Consider the following 15,774-nt stretch of genomic DNA (forward strand, 5'->3'; position numbering starts at 1 on the left):
TCTGTCACCATTTCCATATGGTGATAAAGGTTAAAATCATGATTTTTTTTCTTTTTTTTTCTTCCGGTAGTACCACAGCTCTGATAGATTGTTTGGACTCGTAAATGGTGACGCATGATGTCAGGCTTAACAAATGGATTATTAAAGGGCAAAAAGCTGCAATTTAATTTAAATATACACTATTGTTCAATATTTGTATTCACCAAGAGGCATTCAATTGATCAGAAGTCACAGGCATTTATAATTTTACAAAAGATTTGTAATTCAAATAAATGCTGTTGTTTGAACTTTCTATTCATCAGAGAATCCTGAAAAAAATGCGTTTTCCACAAAAATTACAAATGTTTTCAACATTGATGATAATGAGAAATGTTTCTTGAGGATCAAAATATTAGAATATTGATCCGAATATTAGAATGATTTCTGAAGGTTCATGTTGCAGTAAAGCCTGGAGTAATGGCTGCTCAAAATGCAGCCTTGCCATTACAGGAAAAAATCAATCAATCAAAATGGTTAACTTATTTAGGTTATGGTAACTTATGGTTAATTTTAGTAATATTTCACAAAATTACTTTTTTAATTGTATCTTTGATCAAATACATTCAGCCTTAAGGAGCATAAATGGATTTTCAAAAACATTAAAAATCTTAAGTACCCTAAACTGTTGAACGTTAGTGTATGTATGGTCATGTTCATGTTCGGTGTGCTTCAAACTGAAAGCAAAGAGCAACTGCACATACTTCAAGCACACAAGGGGCTCATGATGCAATATTTTCTGAGGTTTTGGTGCCACGGGTTACTGTAAAATTTAACATAACATGATGACACCAGAGTTTTGTAGACCGAGGTTATTTAATTTGGAATGAGGAGCACAATAAAAATTGCTCACAGAAATTGAGATCACTCTCAAAATAAAGAATTGAGGGTTAGCTGGACCACCTAGCAGTGCTTCATGAAAGTTGTTGTTAAAAATATTGTGCATGTTCATTATTGTGATATATCGTATTACTGTATACCGGCTATATATGTCTAGTCAATGGAAAACGGAGTTTTCATAGATATATCTTTACGTTTTCCATTGACTAGACAAAATTTACATCTCTTATATATCATAACAACTTATCTACTTTTTTGTTTGTTTGTGGTTTTATGACGTTTTTATATATTTATCTAAGCAGCAGCGCAAGATTTTTAAAGGGATAGTTCACTGAAAAATGAAAATTGTCATCTATTCACACTCATGCCGTTCCAGAACAATCTTTTACAAATCAAAAAGTACAAAAAGGCATTGTAAAATATGAAGCTTAACTGTGTTTGCTTGATGTCCGAAAACAAACCTATATGCTTCTGGTGTGTCACGCAATGGATGTGCATTGATCAATATGTAAATAAAATCCTAAAGTTAATCTGTTCATCATAGAAAGTGATTGTGTGTCCTTCACAAAGACAACTTTTTTGTGCTTTTTGATGCATGAGACTTTTGTTGGCATGGACTTTCAATGGATCAACAAAAAGGATAAGCGAATATTAAAAATGTTTTCATTTTTGTTCCAAAGATGTAGGAAAGTCTTGATCGTTTGGAATGACATGAGGGTGAATAAATGATCACAGAATACAAAAATTTGGGTGACCCATCCCTTTAAATATAACATTTCAAATTCTAATATTTGTCGAAAGAATAAATACATTTGACTAAATTGTGTAGCCTGAGTACACAGACAGCCCAATATGCTGTGGCACCAGTGGTAAGAGGATATACTGAAGAGGAAGTGAATTGAGAGGGGGTGGGGTGGCTGAGATTTTTAATGGAACTGCCTCTTCCACTTCTCCTTGTCCTCTCTGCTTTGCTATTAAGCACTTTAAATTGAGTTGGTAAACCTATTGCGCATTACTTTTTTTATTTATTTATTATTTTTTACGTGTTGTCTCCCACAAACATCTAACACAGCACTTGGTGTGGCCGTCATATATTGATCTTGTAATTTCTTTCTCTCACAGGGGTCGAGTCTCTCAAGCAGGCGACTCGCCGCTATGCCCGAAAACAGAACAAATGGGTCCGCAACCGATTCCTCAAGAGTAAGCCTCGCTGAATACACTCTCTTTTCTTGGTGTTGTGCATGGTTCAAATTCAGAGGGCAGCTTATTTGATGCCCATAAGACACCAAACCACAGATTGTTCTAGCCATATTTTCCCTGTAATAAATTCATGGCGACATTGCATGAAAAGTTCCACCACCCTTTAAAGTGAGTTTGTCGTCCTCCCCTTTCCATCCTGTCCCTTGTTTGAGGGTTTAATTGTCTGTGAGGTACAGTCTCTGTTGCTAGATGCTTCGTAACACTGCAGCTGTGTAAGTTCAGAGTGCATTGCAGCCACTGACTTCAATTTGGATCACAAGGGAAGTGCATCCACCATTAGTGTTCAGTTCACTCATCTCAATTCTGAATTCATTGCTGGACATTAAATATTGGCTTCACTCGTGGCTTGTCTGTTGTATATTGGCTGTTGTATATTGGTCGCCCCCAGAGGTTACTGTAGCTGTGTGTCTCTTTTTCGTTTTCTTTCAGTACGGTCTAATGGTCAGGTAATCACAGCTGGTTTTAACGAGATGGACTTCACACAGACCATTAAACACACAAACAGTCATGGAGAAATACTGTGTGTGTTTGAAGGCTACCCCTCCCTCACAGACAGCCTCAAAATTCCAAGGCTCAGGGTTCAGTATTTACTGGCCTTGGGTTGATAAAAGATCAAATGCTCGTAAAGTTTGGGTGTTTCAAGACACGGTCAGTCTGAACAGTTTGTACTTTTACTTTCTAACAGACAACAGCCGAATAATTAAGCACTTCAGTGGTTAAACCGCTGTTTGTGTATGTCTGTGCTGGTGACATCAGGGTGTGAAGTTTATTAAGAGAGAGGAGGTAAAGGACACTTCATAACAATGGAGGGTGTAGAAGTGAAATAATGTTAGTGTGTTGCATAATAAAAGTTATAAAGTTAAAAGGAATGTGTGCATGTGCGTGGCACAGGGGGGCGTTCACACAGGACGTGTAGGCCTATCTTGCGTACAGAACAGCTACAAGGAGTGGGACAAAAACAGAATGCAGAGGGTCTCAAAAAGTGTTTTTTTAAAGTTGAACTAATTTGAACTTTATGCTTATGAAGTGATATGTGATGCAGCGGTCTATCTAATGCATAGGCCCAGACCCAAAATGTAAAAAAGCCCTCCCAAAAAAACAGCACTGATAAAGTGCAATCATATCCTGTGTGTACAAGCTTTAAAGGAATAATTCATCCATAAATTATCCTTAATGAAATAATTTTGTCACCCAACATGTTGGCATGCATGATTTAAACTCAAAAACTTGTGAACAAATCGTTCATACCATTTGGAATAATTGGTTCACAAATCAGACGTTGCTACTTCTCTAATGTACTTTCATGAACACCGCAAGTAGAGCTAGCTTGGATGTCAAGAACTTTCAGTGAAATACGAATTACATTTTGGTCTGTTCTTCATGCAAAGCTCTATCAGATGTCTTCAAAATAATTTAAATATTTTTTGGCTTGGATATTCTTTAAAACATTTTGGGGAAAGAACAATTATTTCCATGGAAGTCATATGGGTTTGGAGTAGGGATGTCCCGATCCGATCACGTGATCGGAAATCGGGCCCGATCACGTGTTTTCAGACTCGATCGGAATCGGACGTTACCTCCCGATCAGGACTCGGATATATATGTATATATATTCTCATTATTTTTTAACACCTCTATAGTTATGCGGTGCCACAGAGTTACGCCGGTTTCACACAGCGAGCAGAGCGTAAGCAGCGCAGGAGTAGTGCGTATGGTGAGCAGGAGCAGGACACGCGCGTTTTGCTTTCACACTGGCAGCGTTTGTCACGCGCGGCTGAACTGCGGGTTGTGTACAGACAGTACTCTATAATGGATGAGTTGGCATTGCTTTATTTCGTTTTCACATACACATTTAAGAGAAAAGACTTGTCAATAAGCTTATTTTATTAATAATTTCATTTATATAACTTTTGGTTCATCTTTGTTTTTTCTGGCAACAAGTTTGTTTTTGGACATTTGTTTTCTTTTTAAATTGCTGTTGGTCATTTGATTAACTGTTTAAAACACAATAGATATCCTCAATGCAACTTTTGGATAAAACTGCGGTGTATTTTGGCCATGATCAATGCATTGTCACTTTAATTCAGCGTAAGCGGCGCAGCAAAAATAGACTCGGCGCCGAAACGATCGCGGCGCTGCTCCTGCTCTGCTCTGCTCCGCGCTGCCGCGCCACCTCTGCGTGCGGTGTGAATGCTCTAATCTGTTAACATGGGCGGCGAAAAAAATACGCGCTGCACGCTCTGCTAACGTGCAGTGGATTATCCCTTGCACTGGATTATCCCTTGCAGTGTGAAACCTGCGTAGCTAGAGTTAGGAGTGCAGTTCCTAAAAGCACATTACTGGCTTTGCAAACACTGTGGCATTTTTATTTTTTATTTGTTTACATGCCTGCTGGGTATTTTAAGTTGAGGTGCTATTTGTTTATATATTAGACTTTTTTTATATTTACTGTTGCACTAAAGTCCAAAAGTGAAGAATTTGTTATTTATTACTTGATTGTTCAAGCTACCTCACAGAAGTGCTCTGTTTGTTAACAGAGTTGTTGAATGTTAAAATAAGGTGAATTAAATAAAAAATAAGGAACATCCTGGATCTGTTTTTTCGCTCTTCTTTATTCTTTTTTTATGTATTATAGAAGTATCGGATCGGGACTCTGTATCGGTAGATACTCAAAATCAAATGACTCGGACTCGAGGGCAAATAAACCTGATCGGGACATCCCTAGTTTGGAGTGACATGAGATCACAATGTTCATTGGAACATGCTTTTTTTCAAGTTTAAATGTGTTTTTGTCCACTTGTCACATGCATCATCTTCATGTCTTCCTCTCCTCTTTCCTGTTCTACTTCCTGTAAGCACCTCAACACTGACCAAACTAATGTCTTGGATTTACCTTTGATTTCCACTTTACCTTGGAAGTCCTTGGCCTTCACCGCCTCTACCATTCTTCCCAACATTATTTGGGCATTCCCTTTGGATTCTGACCCCTGTTTCTGAAGAATCTGGCCTGGATTATCCCTTGCTCCCCATCCCTGTGGAGACTACCAGCAATCCTGTTAGCCATAATGAGATTAGGCAGAGACAGTGGCTAGCCCTTATTAAGAGTAGTTTTGTGTCCCACCATTTGCGGCTGAACCCTACACACGAGGGCAGCTGGCATTAGGTGAGATGTCTGTGAATGTGGCCGTCCTCTATGGTCTTTTTGTCCTGATTTTAGTTACTGAAGAATCTTCTCCTGAGTTCTGCAAGAAGGAGCCTTTAGGTCATGTTCTTATAAAGTATTTTTCTTCACCAGATGGTTCCTGGTGCTTTGATCAGTGATCAGTCCTGCAGTGTGGCAAGTTTCAGCTCTGTCCATGCGGTATACCAAGCCTTTTGCCATCCTAATTATTTAAGAAAATAATTAGATAAGTAGCAGGCTAGATTTCTCTCTCTACATTTTCAACAGCTTATGTTAGCCAGTATTGTAGTACTCAAGTCCAAGACCATATTTTCTATGGCTAGTAGAGACCAGCTCATTGGAGTCCTAATGAACATTAGTTCGAATGCTCCTGAAATTATGGTCTTAGACTAGGACTTGAGATAAACTTGAGTACTACACTGATGGTTTCTCAGAAGCATTTAAACTCTTGGGTCACTTCTTGTTGCCTTACTTCAGGTTCACCAGGCCAATGGGTCTCAAGTCATCACAACTAAACCCCTTGCATCCATCCCCACCTCTCTCCCACCCTTTGCTGGACTCTGACCTGATTTTGGTCTGGTTAAGCTCCCGTGGCTGCCTGTCAGTAGCCTAACTGATCCCTCCCTCCACACCCCACGCATCCTAGTGCCTCATGGGGCCCTCAGCTGACCAGTCTAATCCTGCAGGCATTAGAGTACTGATAGGAATTCAGAAGGTGGCAGGAGGTTGGAGTTTATGGTGAGGCCTCTTGAGGATAAGGACTGTGGGTTCATTGAGGGCAAACTTGCGTTCATTGTCCTCCTGGCCTCTATGGGGCGATCAACATCTCCTCTTTCCTTTTTCAATCAGTGGGTTTGTTTGTAAATTGAAACAAACTCTGAGCTGATATGAATAAGCCAGTTCGGTATATTGGTCTTGTTGCCCCAAGCTGACAACTCTGAAGGGAGAATCACCTTAAGAGCAGTCAAAAATTGTTTGAAAGAAAAGTTCTTGTGATGTTTCTCCCTTATTAAAACCAATTAATTTGCAGCCAATAGCCAGCTCTAATAGTCAGTCTGCTACCTTGTTGAGCTGTGCTGGTTTGAACCCTACTGTTGACAGCTGAATTCGGGATTAGGGTGAACCTGAGCTCCGTTTCCGCTTCCCTAGGGAGAGTAGCTTGGGGGGGTAACCGTGACAACAGTTCAGTCGACAGCTCAGGAAGGCAATGTGAGCACTAAGTAACAGTCTCTTGCCTTTTGTCAACGATAGGGGAAACCTGAGTGGGATGCGCGACAGGTGCGACATAGAAAAGTGTCCCCTTACACACACACCTTGGGACACGCCCCACACTCCCTAAATGCATTGCTGCAAGAATACGGATACCATCCGTTTGCATATGGACCCCTTTGTCCATGGTTGATTATACATGAACGTGTGTTAATGAGCTTGTGAATGGCATACGGTGGAAGATTTAGCTGAAGATGGCCATGTAATGTATAAGCAAATGGAAACCTAAATTAAGGTATAAAAGGAGTTAAAAACAGCTGTTGAGGTGTTGACCTGGTGTTCACAACCTACAGCTGGATGTCTGATGATTAGTCCTACAGCTGTCCAACATTACAGCTGGTGTTCTGTGCTGACATCCATATCCACTCCTTCATCTTTTCTTGACCTAGGCTCTCTTATCACACAAACAGCAGCAGGTGTGACTGCTCAGTGTGTTTCCTGATTGCCCATGTCTTTGGAGACTCTGGAAAAGATCTGCCAGTTGGTCAGCGAGGGGTCTTTTCACATCTCAAAAGGCAGCAGCCGCACGGCTGTCTGCCGTGGGTGTGCTGCAGAGGTACCGCCTCATTTAGACAGACATTTGAGATCTCAGTGGTGAAACCCTTGTTCTCTCGTCTTTTCCACCATTCAGGTCTGGCAAGATTACTTGACTTAGATTTCACTGAGATTTGAATTTTGGGTGGGGGAAAGCCCTCCGTTCAGCATCTGTTTACCCCCAGATGGCCATCGTTGACCCGTTCCCTCTAATTTCTATACCCCAGAGAGAGGTACAAAAAAAGCCCTCCACTCCCCACATGGCTCAGGTAGGCCAGGTGTCTCTGTGCAGGCCCACCTGCTGCCGCTCTTTTCTGATAAGCACAAAAGCGGACATAAAGACTGCTGAACGGTCTTTGATTAGGAGCGACGGCAAGCAAGATGCAACAAGGTTTAGTTTGAGGTAAAGAGATGCTTTACATCAGCTAAGTGGGACGCTGGGTCTCCTGTGTGCAGGAACACCTGTGCAATTGGTGCCAATGCAAAACAATGCAAAAGCTGTATGCATCTCATTTAATGCATAGCTTTCTAAGACATTATTAACATAATGAAGACTTTCAGGTTTGCTGAGATATCTTTGCTGAGTGTGATAAATTAATGGATTTTATATTTTGATTTTAAATTTCAAAATGAATATTTAGTTGCAAAGGAGCAGTGTCTATTTAATAGTGCATATACAAATTTTAAACAATTTTCAATGCATTTATCAAATTTGACAGCAGGTATTTGATATTGAATTATAATTATTTAAATCATCATTGTGATACATTTCATTAAATATAATGCTCACTAGACGATCATAAAATGCTTTTAATGATTAAATTAAATGACGGTTAGTTTATAAGTTTATATTTATTTATAACCTGGATTTCTCTTGGTAGCATTGAAACTCAATTTTACTTTTTGATGAAAAGGTATTTTTTTTTTATAATTTTTTTTTTATAATGAAACATTTTACTATTTGATAACCATTCAGGTTTTTAAATGCCTATTAGTGTGTTTAATATTCTGGGTGCTGTTGTTGTTTTTCTGAATTATGTAATACTTATTGGTGTCATCTAGATAAGGAACTAGACGGCATTCCAGTGGTTGGCCAAGGGTTAAATTAAGAATGGTCTGTTCCTTGTGGAGTAACTGTTTGACAAAGAATTTGATTTTCAGTGATAAACATTTAACTACGGTTATAAACAATGTTCAGTGGTAATGTACTTTGCATTTTATGCAAATTAAGTTTTTTGCATAGTCTTTTTTTACTAATAGCTTTTTTCTTGTTTTAAAGTAGTGTTTAAGGACATTCTCTTTGTGACAGCTCTGGACTTGCGTAACATTTGCCTCAGGCAAACAGGTGTGAGGGTTGGTGATATTGTCAGAAGTGTCCTTGTGAAGTGTTGCCTCTTTTAAATTCTGTTACTTTTAAAAAAGAGGGCTTCACACATAAAAAATTATACTAGCAATTATAGGTGGCAGTTTTTAAATAAATTTTTTTTTATTGAATTTGTCAGGTTTCTTCTTTATCACACAAAGCTCAAATAGTTTTTGTCAGTACCATTGTGCAATTCTGCAGTTATAAATAATAAACAGGCTCTTGCATATTCAGTTCGTGTTTGTCCGTTTTACTAACATTACCTTAAAGAAAAACAAACATTTGTAAGTATAGGATGCCAAGCCATTTCAATGTAGTTTGATAGTTCAACTAGACAGTGTTTGAAAATAGAGGCTGTTTGAAAAATATCATGCCAGAAAGATGCCTCTTCGAAACTGGTTATCACAGCAGGAAAATCTTGACTGCTTATGTCTACATTATGATTTAATTATGCCGCCATGAGCCCAACCACTGCAACTGATCATAGTGACACTTCAATGACCCCAGTTAGCTTTCTTAGGGCCTGTTTACACCTGGTATTAAGATGCATTTTGGTCATTCGAATCACAAATAGATGGAGAAACATTCCCGTTTACACCTGGTGTCTTTTTATTCATTTTTTTAACCACTTCTGTCCTGTTTTCTTTGAGGGGGGAGGGTCTATGGGTGGGTAAATCTATGGGGCTTTTTCAGATCTTTCGATCTAATGGACGAAATAAGCTTGCACAATTTACATATGAACACGACCAGAGATGACGGAAAAACACACAGAGAGCAGCAGCTTTCGTTTCTACTCTGATAGCAGAAAAAAAAAAAAAAAAAAGTAGAAATTAGAAATGGTGAGCATTGTGCTTGGTACGTTTTTCTTCTTCAAATTAAACTTGGGTCTTCAGCCTACAAAGTTTAAATCTCATCTGGCTTGCACGCTTCACATAGTTTACAGATTAGGTCAGTAGGTGGTTTTTTTGTGGTTGTTCGAATGCATTAGATCACATGAATGTTTGCACTATGAAAACAATCTGGTCAAATGCGTTTTTGATTACCTCTGGAAGTGGTCGAAAGTGGACAAGATCAAAACGTTAAAGCCCCCGTTTACACGTGTATTTAGCGCTGTCCACTTGTGAATGGATTGACAAAAATGCATCTTAATACCTTAAAACCAATAACAGGGCCTTGGATCAAATCAAATTGCATTGAGTCAAGTTATTTTCTCAAATGAAAAGACTAGAGATGCACCACTGTTTACTTTTTTGCTGGATTAATGTAGCCAGTAATTACTTTTTTGTTTTAATTATGTATTTGTAGTTGTTGAAATAAACATTAAGATTAACCAATGCTGTAGAGGTATATTTGAGTATAAAGAATACTATTAACTAATATACGTCTGCCTTTACATGCACATGAACTTTAATGACATCCCATTCTTAATCCATAGGGTTTAATATGGAGTTGGCCCACCCTTTGTAGCTATAACAGCTTCAACTCTTCTGGGAAGGCTTTACACAAGGTTTAGGAGTGTGTTTATGGGAATTTTTGACCATTCTCCTAGAACCGCATTAGTGAGGTCAGGCACTGATGTTGGACGTGCAGTGTCTATGGGGCTTTTTCATCCCAAAGGTCATCCCTAACTCATCCCAAAGGTGTTCTATCGGGTTGAGGCCAGGACTGTTCGGGCCAATCAAGTTCCTCCACACCAAACGCGCTCATCCATGTCTTTATGGACCTTGCTTTGTGCACTGGTGCTCAGTCATGTTGGAAAAGGAAGGGGCAATCCCCAAACTGTTCCAAATGAAATTGTTCAAAATTTCTTGGTATGCTGAAGTATTAAGAGTTCATTTCACTGGAACTAAAGGACCACGTCCAACCCCTGAAAAACAACCCCACACCATAATCCCCCCTCTATCAAACTTTACACTTGGCACAATGCAGTCAGGCAAGTACCGTTCTCCTGGCAACCACCAAACCCAGACTCGTCCATCGGATTGCCAGACAGAGAAGTGTGATTTGTCACTCCAGAGAACACGTCTCCACTGCTCTAGAGTCCAGTGGCGGCGTGCTTTACACCACTGCATCCGGCGCTTTGTTGCACTTGGTGATGTAAGGCTTGAATGCAGCTGCTCGGCCATGGAAACCCATTCCATGAAGCTCTATGCACTGTTCTTGAGCTAAGCTGAAGGCCACACGAAGTTTGGAGGTCTGTAGCTATTGACTCTGCAGAAAGTTGGCGACTTCTGCACACTGTGCGCCTCCGCATGCTCTGACCCCGCTCTGTGATTTTACGTGGCCTACCACTTCGTGGCTGAGTTGCTGTTGTTCACAGTTGCTTCCACTTTGTTATAATAGCAGCACTAACAGTTGACTGTGGAATATTTAGTAGTGAGGAAATTTCACAAATGGACTTATTGCACAGGTGGCAACGTATCACGGTACCACGCTTGAATTCACTGTGCTCCTTAGAGTGACTCATTCTTTCACAAATGTTTTTTAGAAGCAGTCTGCATGCCTAGGCGCTTGATTTTATACAACTGTGGCCATGGAAGTGATTGGAACACCTGAATTCAATGATTTGTAGGGTAAAAAAAACATGGTATTATTATCATGGTGCATTGCAGTTTAAAAAAATAAAAAATAATGTGGTTTTTTTTTTTTTTTTTTTTTACTCCAATGCACCATGGTAATACCCATTTTACCATGATAATACCATGTTTTTTTTTTACTTATACCATGGAAGTAAGCTTCTTTTTTCTTTTCTTTTTTTAATGGCGCCATAACTGTGCTGCACATTGAAATGTCATATTATTGATTTTCAGTATTAATCCAAACAGATTTACAGTTTTTTTTTTATATATACTGGCTTAAAATGATATGGTCACAGTTGTGTGTGATATCCTTCAGTTTAGAGCAGCACCAGACAGCCAAGATCAGAGAAAAGAGATGTCGCTAATGGAACTTTTTTTATGCATTCTTATATCATTTCTATTCCTGTTTTAAGCAGTTTAACCTATAATTGATGTAGATAATGTGTCTCTTGTGTTATATAAGGAAGTTGGAGGGTTTGAGTAAAGCATGACAGCAGGTCATGGCCTCTCATTGTAAGACACAGATGAGTTGTTCATTGCTGGTAGACATATTTTTAAAATTAGAGTGTCTCTGTGTTCCAGTCGGCCAAGTGTGATTTTTACCACTTGCAATGTATGACTTTATCTCAAAGGCATGTGCTTTTTTTTTATCTCAAATGCATGTGTGAAGTAAAGTAAGTTTCAGAAAGCCTGTTCAATGTTTTTTAACAGGTTCTTAAAACAAAGTGTTTCTCACTAAGCCAAGCATTAGGTTGGGTTATTTGAGCAGGCCACAACCCTATATATTGATCTTCGGGACTTAACTTGTCCCACACCGTTTGCTCTGTAGACATGAATGATGCCTCAGATCATGAGAAGAAATGTGCTATAATAATACCTGGGGACCAGAATAATGTACCCTGTAGATCCTTTTTTTTGTGACCAGAACACCCTAATCTTTCCTGCAGTCTGAGTGTTTGTGTTTGTGCGTTTCCTGCAGTCTGAGTGTGTATGGTGTGTGTGTTTTTTTGTGTGTTTTTTTACTCTGCATGTGTTTAACGTATGGGCCTCTCATTATCTGTGCATGTCTGCTGTATTGTGCATGGATCAATAGCGTTGAGGGAGGCAGAGTGAGGTCGTCTCTGCTGACAGTGTCAGAATGCAGTTGGAGATTATCGAGCAGCAGTGATTCAGCAGATTCAGTCTGCTGCAGGCACTCCCCGCTTCACTCCATACGGAGTGCTCCATCCGTTCCACCCTCTTGTCCTTGAAATTTTTAATAGTTAATTGAAAATTGTTAAATGAAATTGGACTTTCAGTCCATCGACTGCAAGTTCTCATTTACTTTTGAGTCCAATGCCCACCTTTCAAAATTAAAACAACTGGATAGAACCAAAACCCCCCTTGTTTGATCATTCGTTATATTCGTATGTGTCACAATACAGAAGAAAAGATCTTTGACTACTTCTGTTGCATTGTAAAAGGATACATTGACTAAATTCACTTAGACTAAATTAAATTTTAGCAGATACATTTTTTTTTTTGTCTTTCTCCCTTCCAGGAAAATGGACCAAAAATATAGATCAGCGTGTTGCACTGAACAGATGTTTTTCCCAATCATATGCTCTCTATAATGAGCCTATACCTAATTAGCAAGTAGCAAATCGTGGTCATTGTTTTTCCCAATGGACTCGAGCTGAAAGTTAAGGAAAGTAATTTAATCATTAGCCTAAGGTCTAACATTAACTGAGTTCACTGTGTTCACACCATTTCATTGCACCATAATTATTCTGCAAGTTTAATTAAAATACATTTCATCAGTGTCATCTTTTGTCAATTTATCTTCAAAATCTTCAGGACCTTCTAGCAATGTGCCTCCTGTTTACGGCCTGGATGTGACAGATGTGACCAATTGGGAGACTACTGTACTTACTCCTGCTCTAGAGATCCTGGACTGCCTCCAAAAGGTTGGACTTGTTTCCTTTCTTGTTTAGTTTACAAATAATGTCTCCTTTTACACCCCTCTGATCCTGATTTGTCTTGTGAAACTAGCCGTGGAGGTTCTGCATAATCGTTTGTGTTGCTAGTTTTCTGTCAGTGATTTTTGGAAGTGTTTATTTTCGCATCTGTCTTTTTTTAAGAGTGGAGACTAACATAAGTGCTGTTTTAAATAACATTTAACATAAGTTTTTGGCCAATTACTAATCCCCACACACATCTACTTTTGAAACCATTCCAGGGAGAGCCGCCATCCACACAGCCAATCAGAGCTGAGGGTGTGGAGTCTCGCAACAAACGGAGTCATCACATGTGCGATCTGTGCGAAAAGGTGATCATCGGCGACTTGGAATGGACGGGTAAGTTTCTGTAAACTTGAAAACCAGTGCATTCTCAAACATCCTACAACAAGACTTGATGTTAATATTTGAACTGTCCTGACCTCCAGCACACCAGAAGTCCAAAAACCATCTTTATCAAGTCCGCAAGAGGAGAAAAGCCGAGCAAGCCTCAGATCAGGACACAAACCCTACCGAACATAAAAATGTCATTGACAGGCAGGTACCTGTACTATAGCACCCACCTCACGGCTCTGATGGGGCTTATTGGGGTCAAGCTCACAGATGGACCAAAGAAATGAAGGGCTTGTAATGTATTTTTCAGATCAATATAAGAATGTGCTTTCAGATTCATTGGTTTGCAGTGAGCTGCAGTGATACCTCAACTTTCCCTGTGGAGTAGCAGGACACACTTCAGGGTCTGTGATGTTTAGACACATGGATTGATGGTTTTTCCCATCTGCCACAGACCAGGGGTTACGGCTAATGTCTGGATTTGGATACTTGCACTGGACAGATGTCTACCCCGCTGCTGTTTTGTCTGTGTGGTGCACTTTTCAACCACATCTAACCACGACTGGTGCTCTTTTAAACCACACTGCGGTGAGCTGTTCTAACCTCTTTGGCTGTTCTGACTGAACTCAAAATACATCACTGCTGATGTTGGATTACTGGATCACATTTTTCCCTGCTGATCAAGAACAGAGGTTATTTTTTCATTATTAAATCTGATGCTGGACTTTATTTGGAAGTCTTATATTTATGTAATCGTCTGATCGGTTCGGGTCAGCACATAACTATGACTTTAAGCTTACGTGGACCTTCTTTCTTCAGGTATCCCAGTGCCTTTTCTTTTTCTATGACAATGTCCAATCAAAAACTTTTTTTACTCACTCATATGCCTTTCCAAACCCATTCATTCTTTCATGGAACACAAAACGAGACATTTTGAGGAATGTAAACACAGCTCATATCCATACAATGAATAAATTATATAATACGGCACCAGAAAACCTGGAATATAGCCTGAGTCGTATGGGTTACCTTTTATGTTTTCTTCTGGAGCTTGTATGGAAAAGAGCAGCATGAACATTCTTCAAAATATCTACTTTTGAGTACCATGAAGGAAAGAATGAGTTTGGAACATCTTGAGGTTTATAAATTGCAATTAATCCTTAGTTCACATTTTAAGACTCCGCTGCATTTGCCTTTTGGTTTGAGTGTTTTTATTTCAAGACTTTTACAGAATGATCTATAACTGCAGTGCATAAATTATGTAAATGTAATTAAAGTGCTTTATTATTATAAATTATATGACTCATCTGAACAGATTTGTGTTTATCTAATCAAATGAGTCGGAAATGTTTTAGCATGAAATCATCAGGGTTGCTTGGTCGATGAGCCAACAATACCTGCTCATACCGGTGCACAATTTCGTAATCCTTGGCTGGGAGCCACAAGCTACCTATGTTTTCTTTCTTCCTCTCATTTGATCATTGCTCCATGTCAATGTGCTCCAGTGTGGCATTTCATTTTCAGTTCAAGTTCACAACATAACACTCATTAGCCTCTCTGTTCAGGCTAAATATACATCACATACAATAGCGGGAAGGGAGAGTGTTTACACAGTGCCTGTAAGTGGCTGTCCCACATTTGCACTGATTTGGGTCACTGATTTGGACTGAGCGGGTGCCGGTGATTCCGGTATAAGGGGTGTGACAGGCAGCCTCTCATCCTTGTGTGTGTGAATGCGAGTTTTATTTTAGCTTTGCGAGAGTTCAAGGCTTGGCGGGAAAGTCTTAGTGGGTCAGCTGAGCTTCCTCTTGACGGATAACAGCGCATTTAGATCAGGGAGTTCTCAAGGATGAAAGTGAATGGAAAAAGAACTAAGGCAAACGGCAGACAGCTGTTTTTTGTTGACCTTGCATGTCGTCTGACTGTTTACTTCATAAAATCTTACAACTTAACTACTTTTACTAGTCTGACCACTGCCTTTAAGGACGTTTTGCATTATTTACTCATCCTTATGTTGTGCCAAACAGTTTGACTTTCTGTTGTTGAGATGCTTGCCTTGTGAATTTGCCTTGTGAAATGCAAAAGGAGAATTTTTTAAGAATGTTCTGGTCATTCAGTTACAATCAATGAGGAATCAAGGTTTTTCAGTGTTTGAAAAGCTTTCTAAAAAGTGGTTAATGTGACTGTTGTTCTACATTTCAAGAATTCACCATGATAACTTTGTGCTTTGTATTATTGGACCATGTTTATGGTTAATTCCCCATTCAAATGCAATCGCATGGAAAAGAGCGACCAGCACAGTCTTCAACATTTTTCTTGAGTCATTTGGGTTTACAACTAAAAGAATCAGTATATTTTGAGTAAACTTTTTTTTTTTTTATG

At 39.3% G+C, this 15,774-nt stretch overlaps 1 protein-coding gene across 3 annotated transcripts in view; it reads left to right on the forward strand.

Annotated features, from left to right (window-relative positions):
• The window catches only part of trit1 (tRNA isopentenyltransferase 1), a 58,382-nt gene extending 43,678 nt beyond the window's left edge, over positions 1-14,704 (forward strand). For all 3 annotated transcript variants that reach the window (XM_082186913.1, XM_082186914.1, XM_082186915.1), the window contains exons 6-9: positions 1,999-2,076; positions 12,899-13,008; positions 13,281-13,398; positions 13,488-14,704. In XM_082186913.1, coding sequence (XP_082043039.1) covers positions 1,999-2,076; positions 12,899-13,008; positions 13,281-13,398; positions 13,488-13,615 — 434 coding nt within the window. In that variant the 3' untranslated portion in view covers positions 13,616-14,704. The remainder of the gene's footprint in view (positions 1-1,998; positions 2,077-12,898; positions 13,009-13,280; positions 13,399-13,487) is intronic.
• Positions 14,705-15,774: the final 1,070 nt, after the last annotated feature.

This window comes from Leuciscus leuciscus (assembly GCF_965113295.1).
Source record: "Leuciscus leuciscus genome assembly, chromosome: 12".
In the NCBI taxonomy this organism is placed as follows: domain Eukaryota; kingdom Metazoa; phylum Chordata; class Actinopteri; order Cypriniformes; family Leuciscidae; genus Leuciscus; species Leuciscus leuciscus.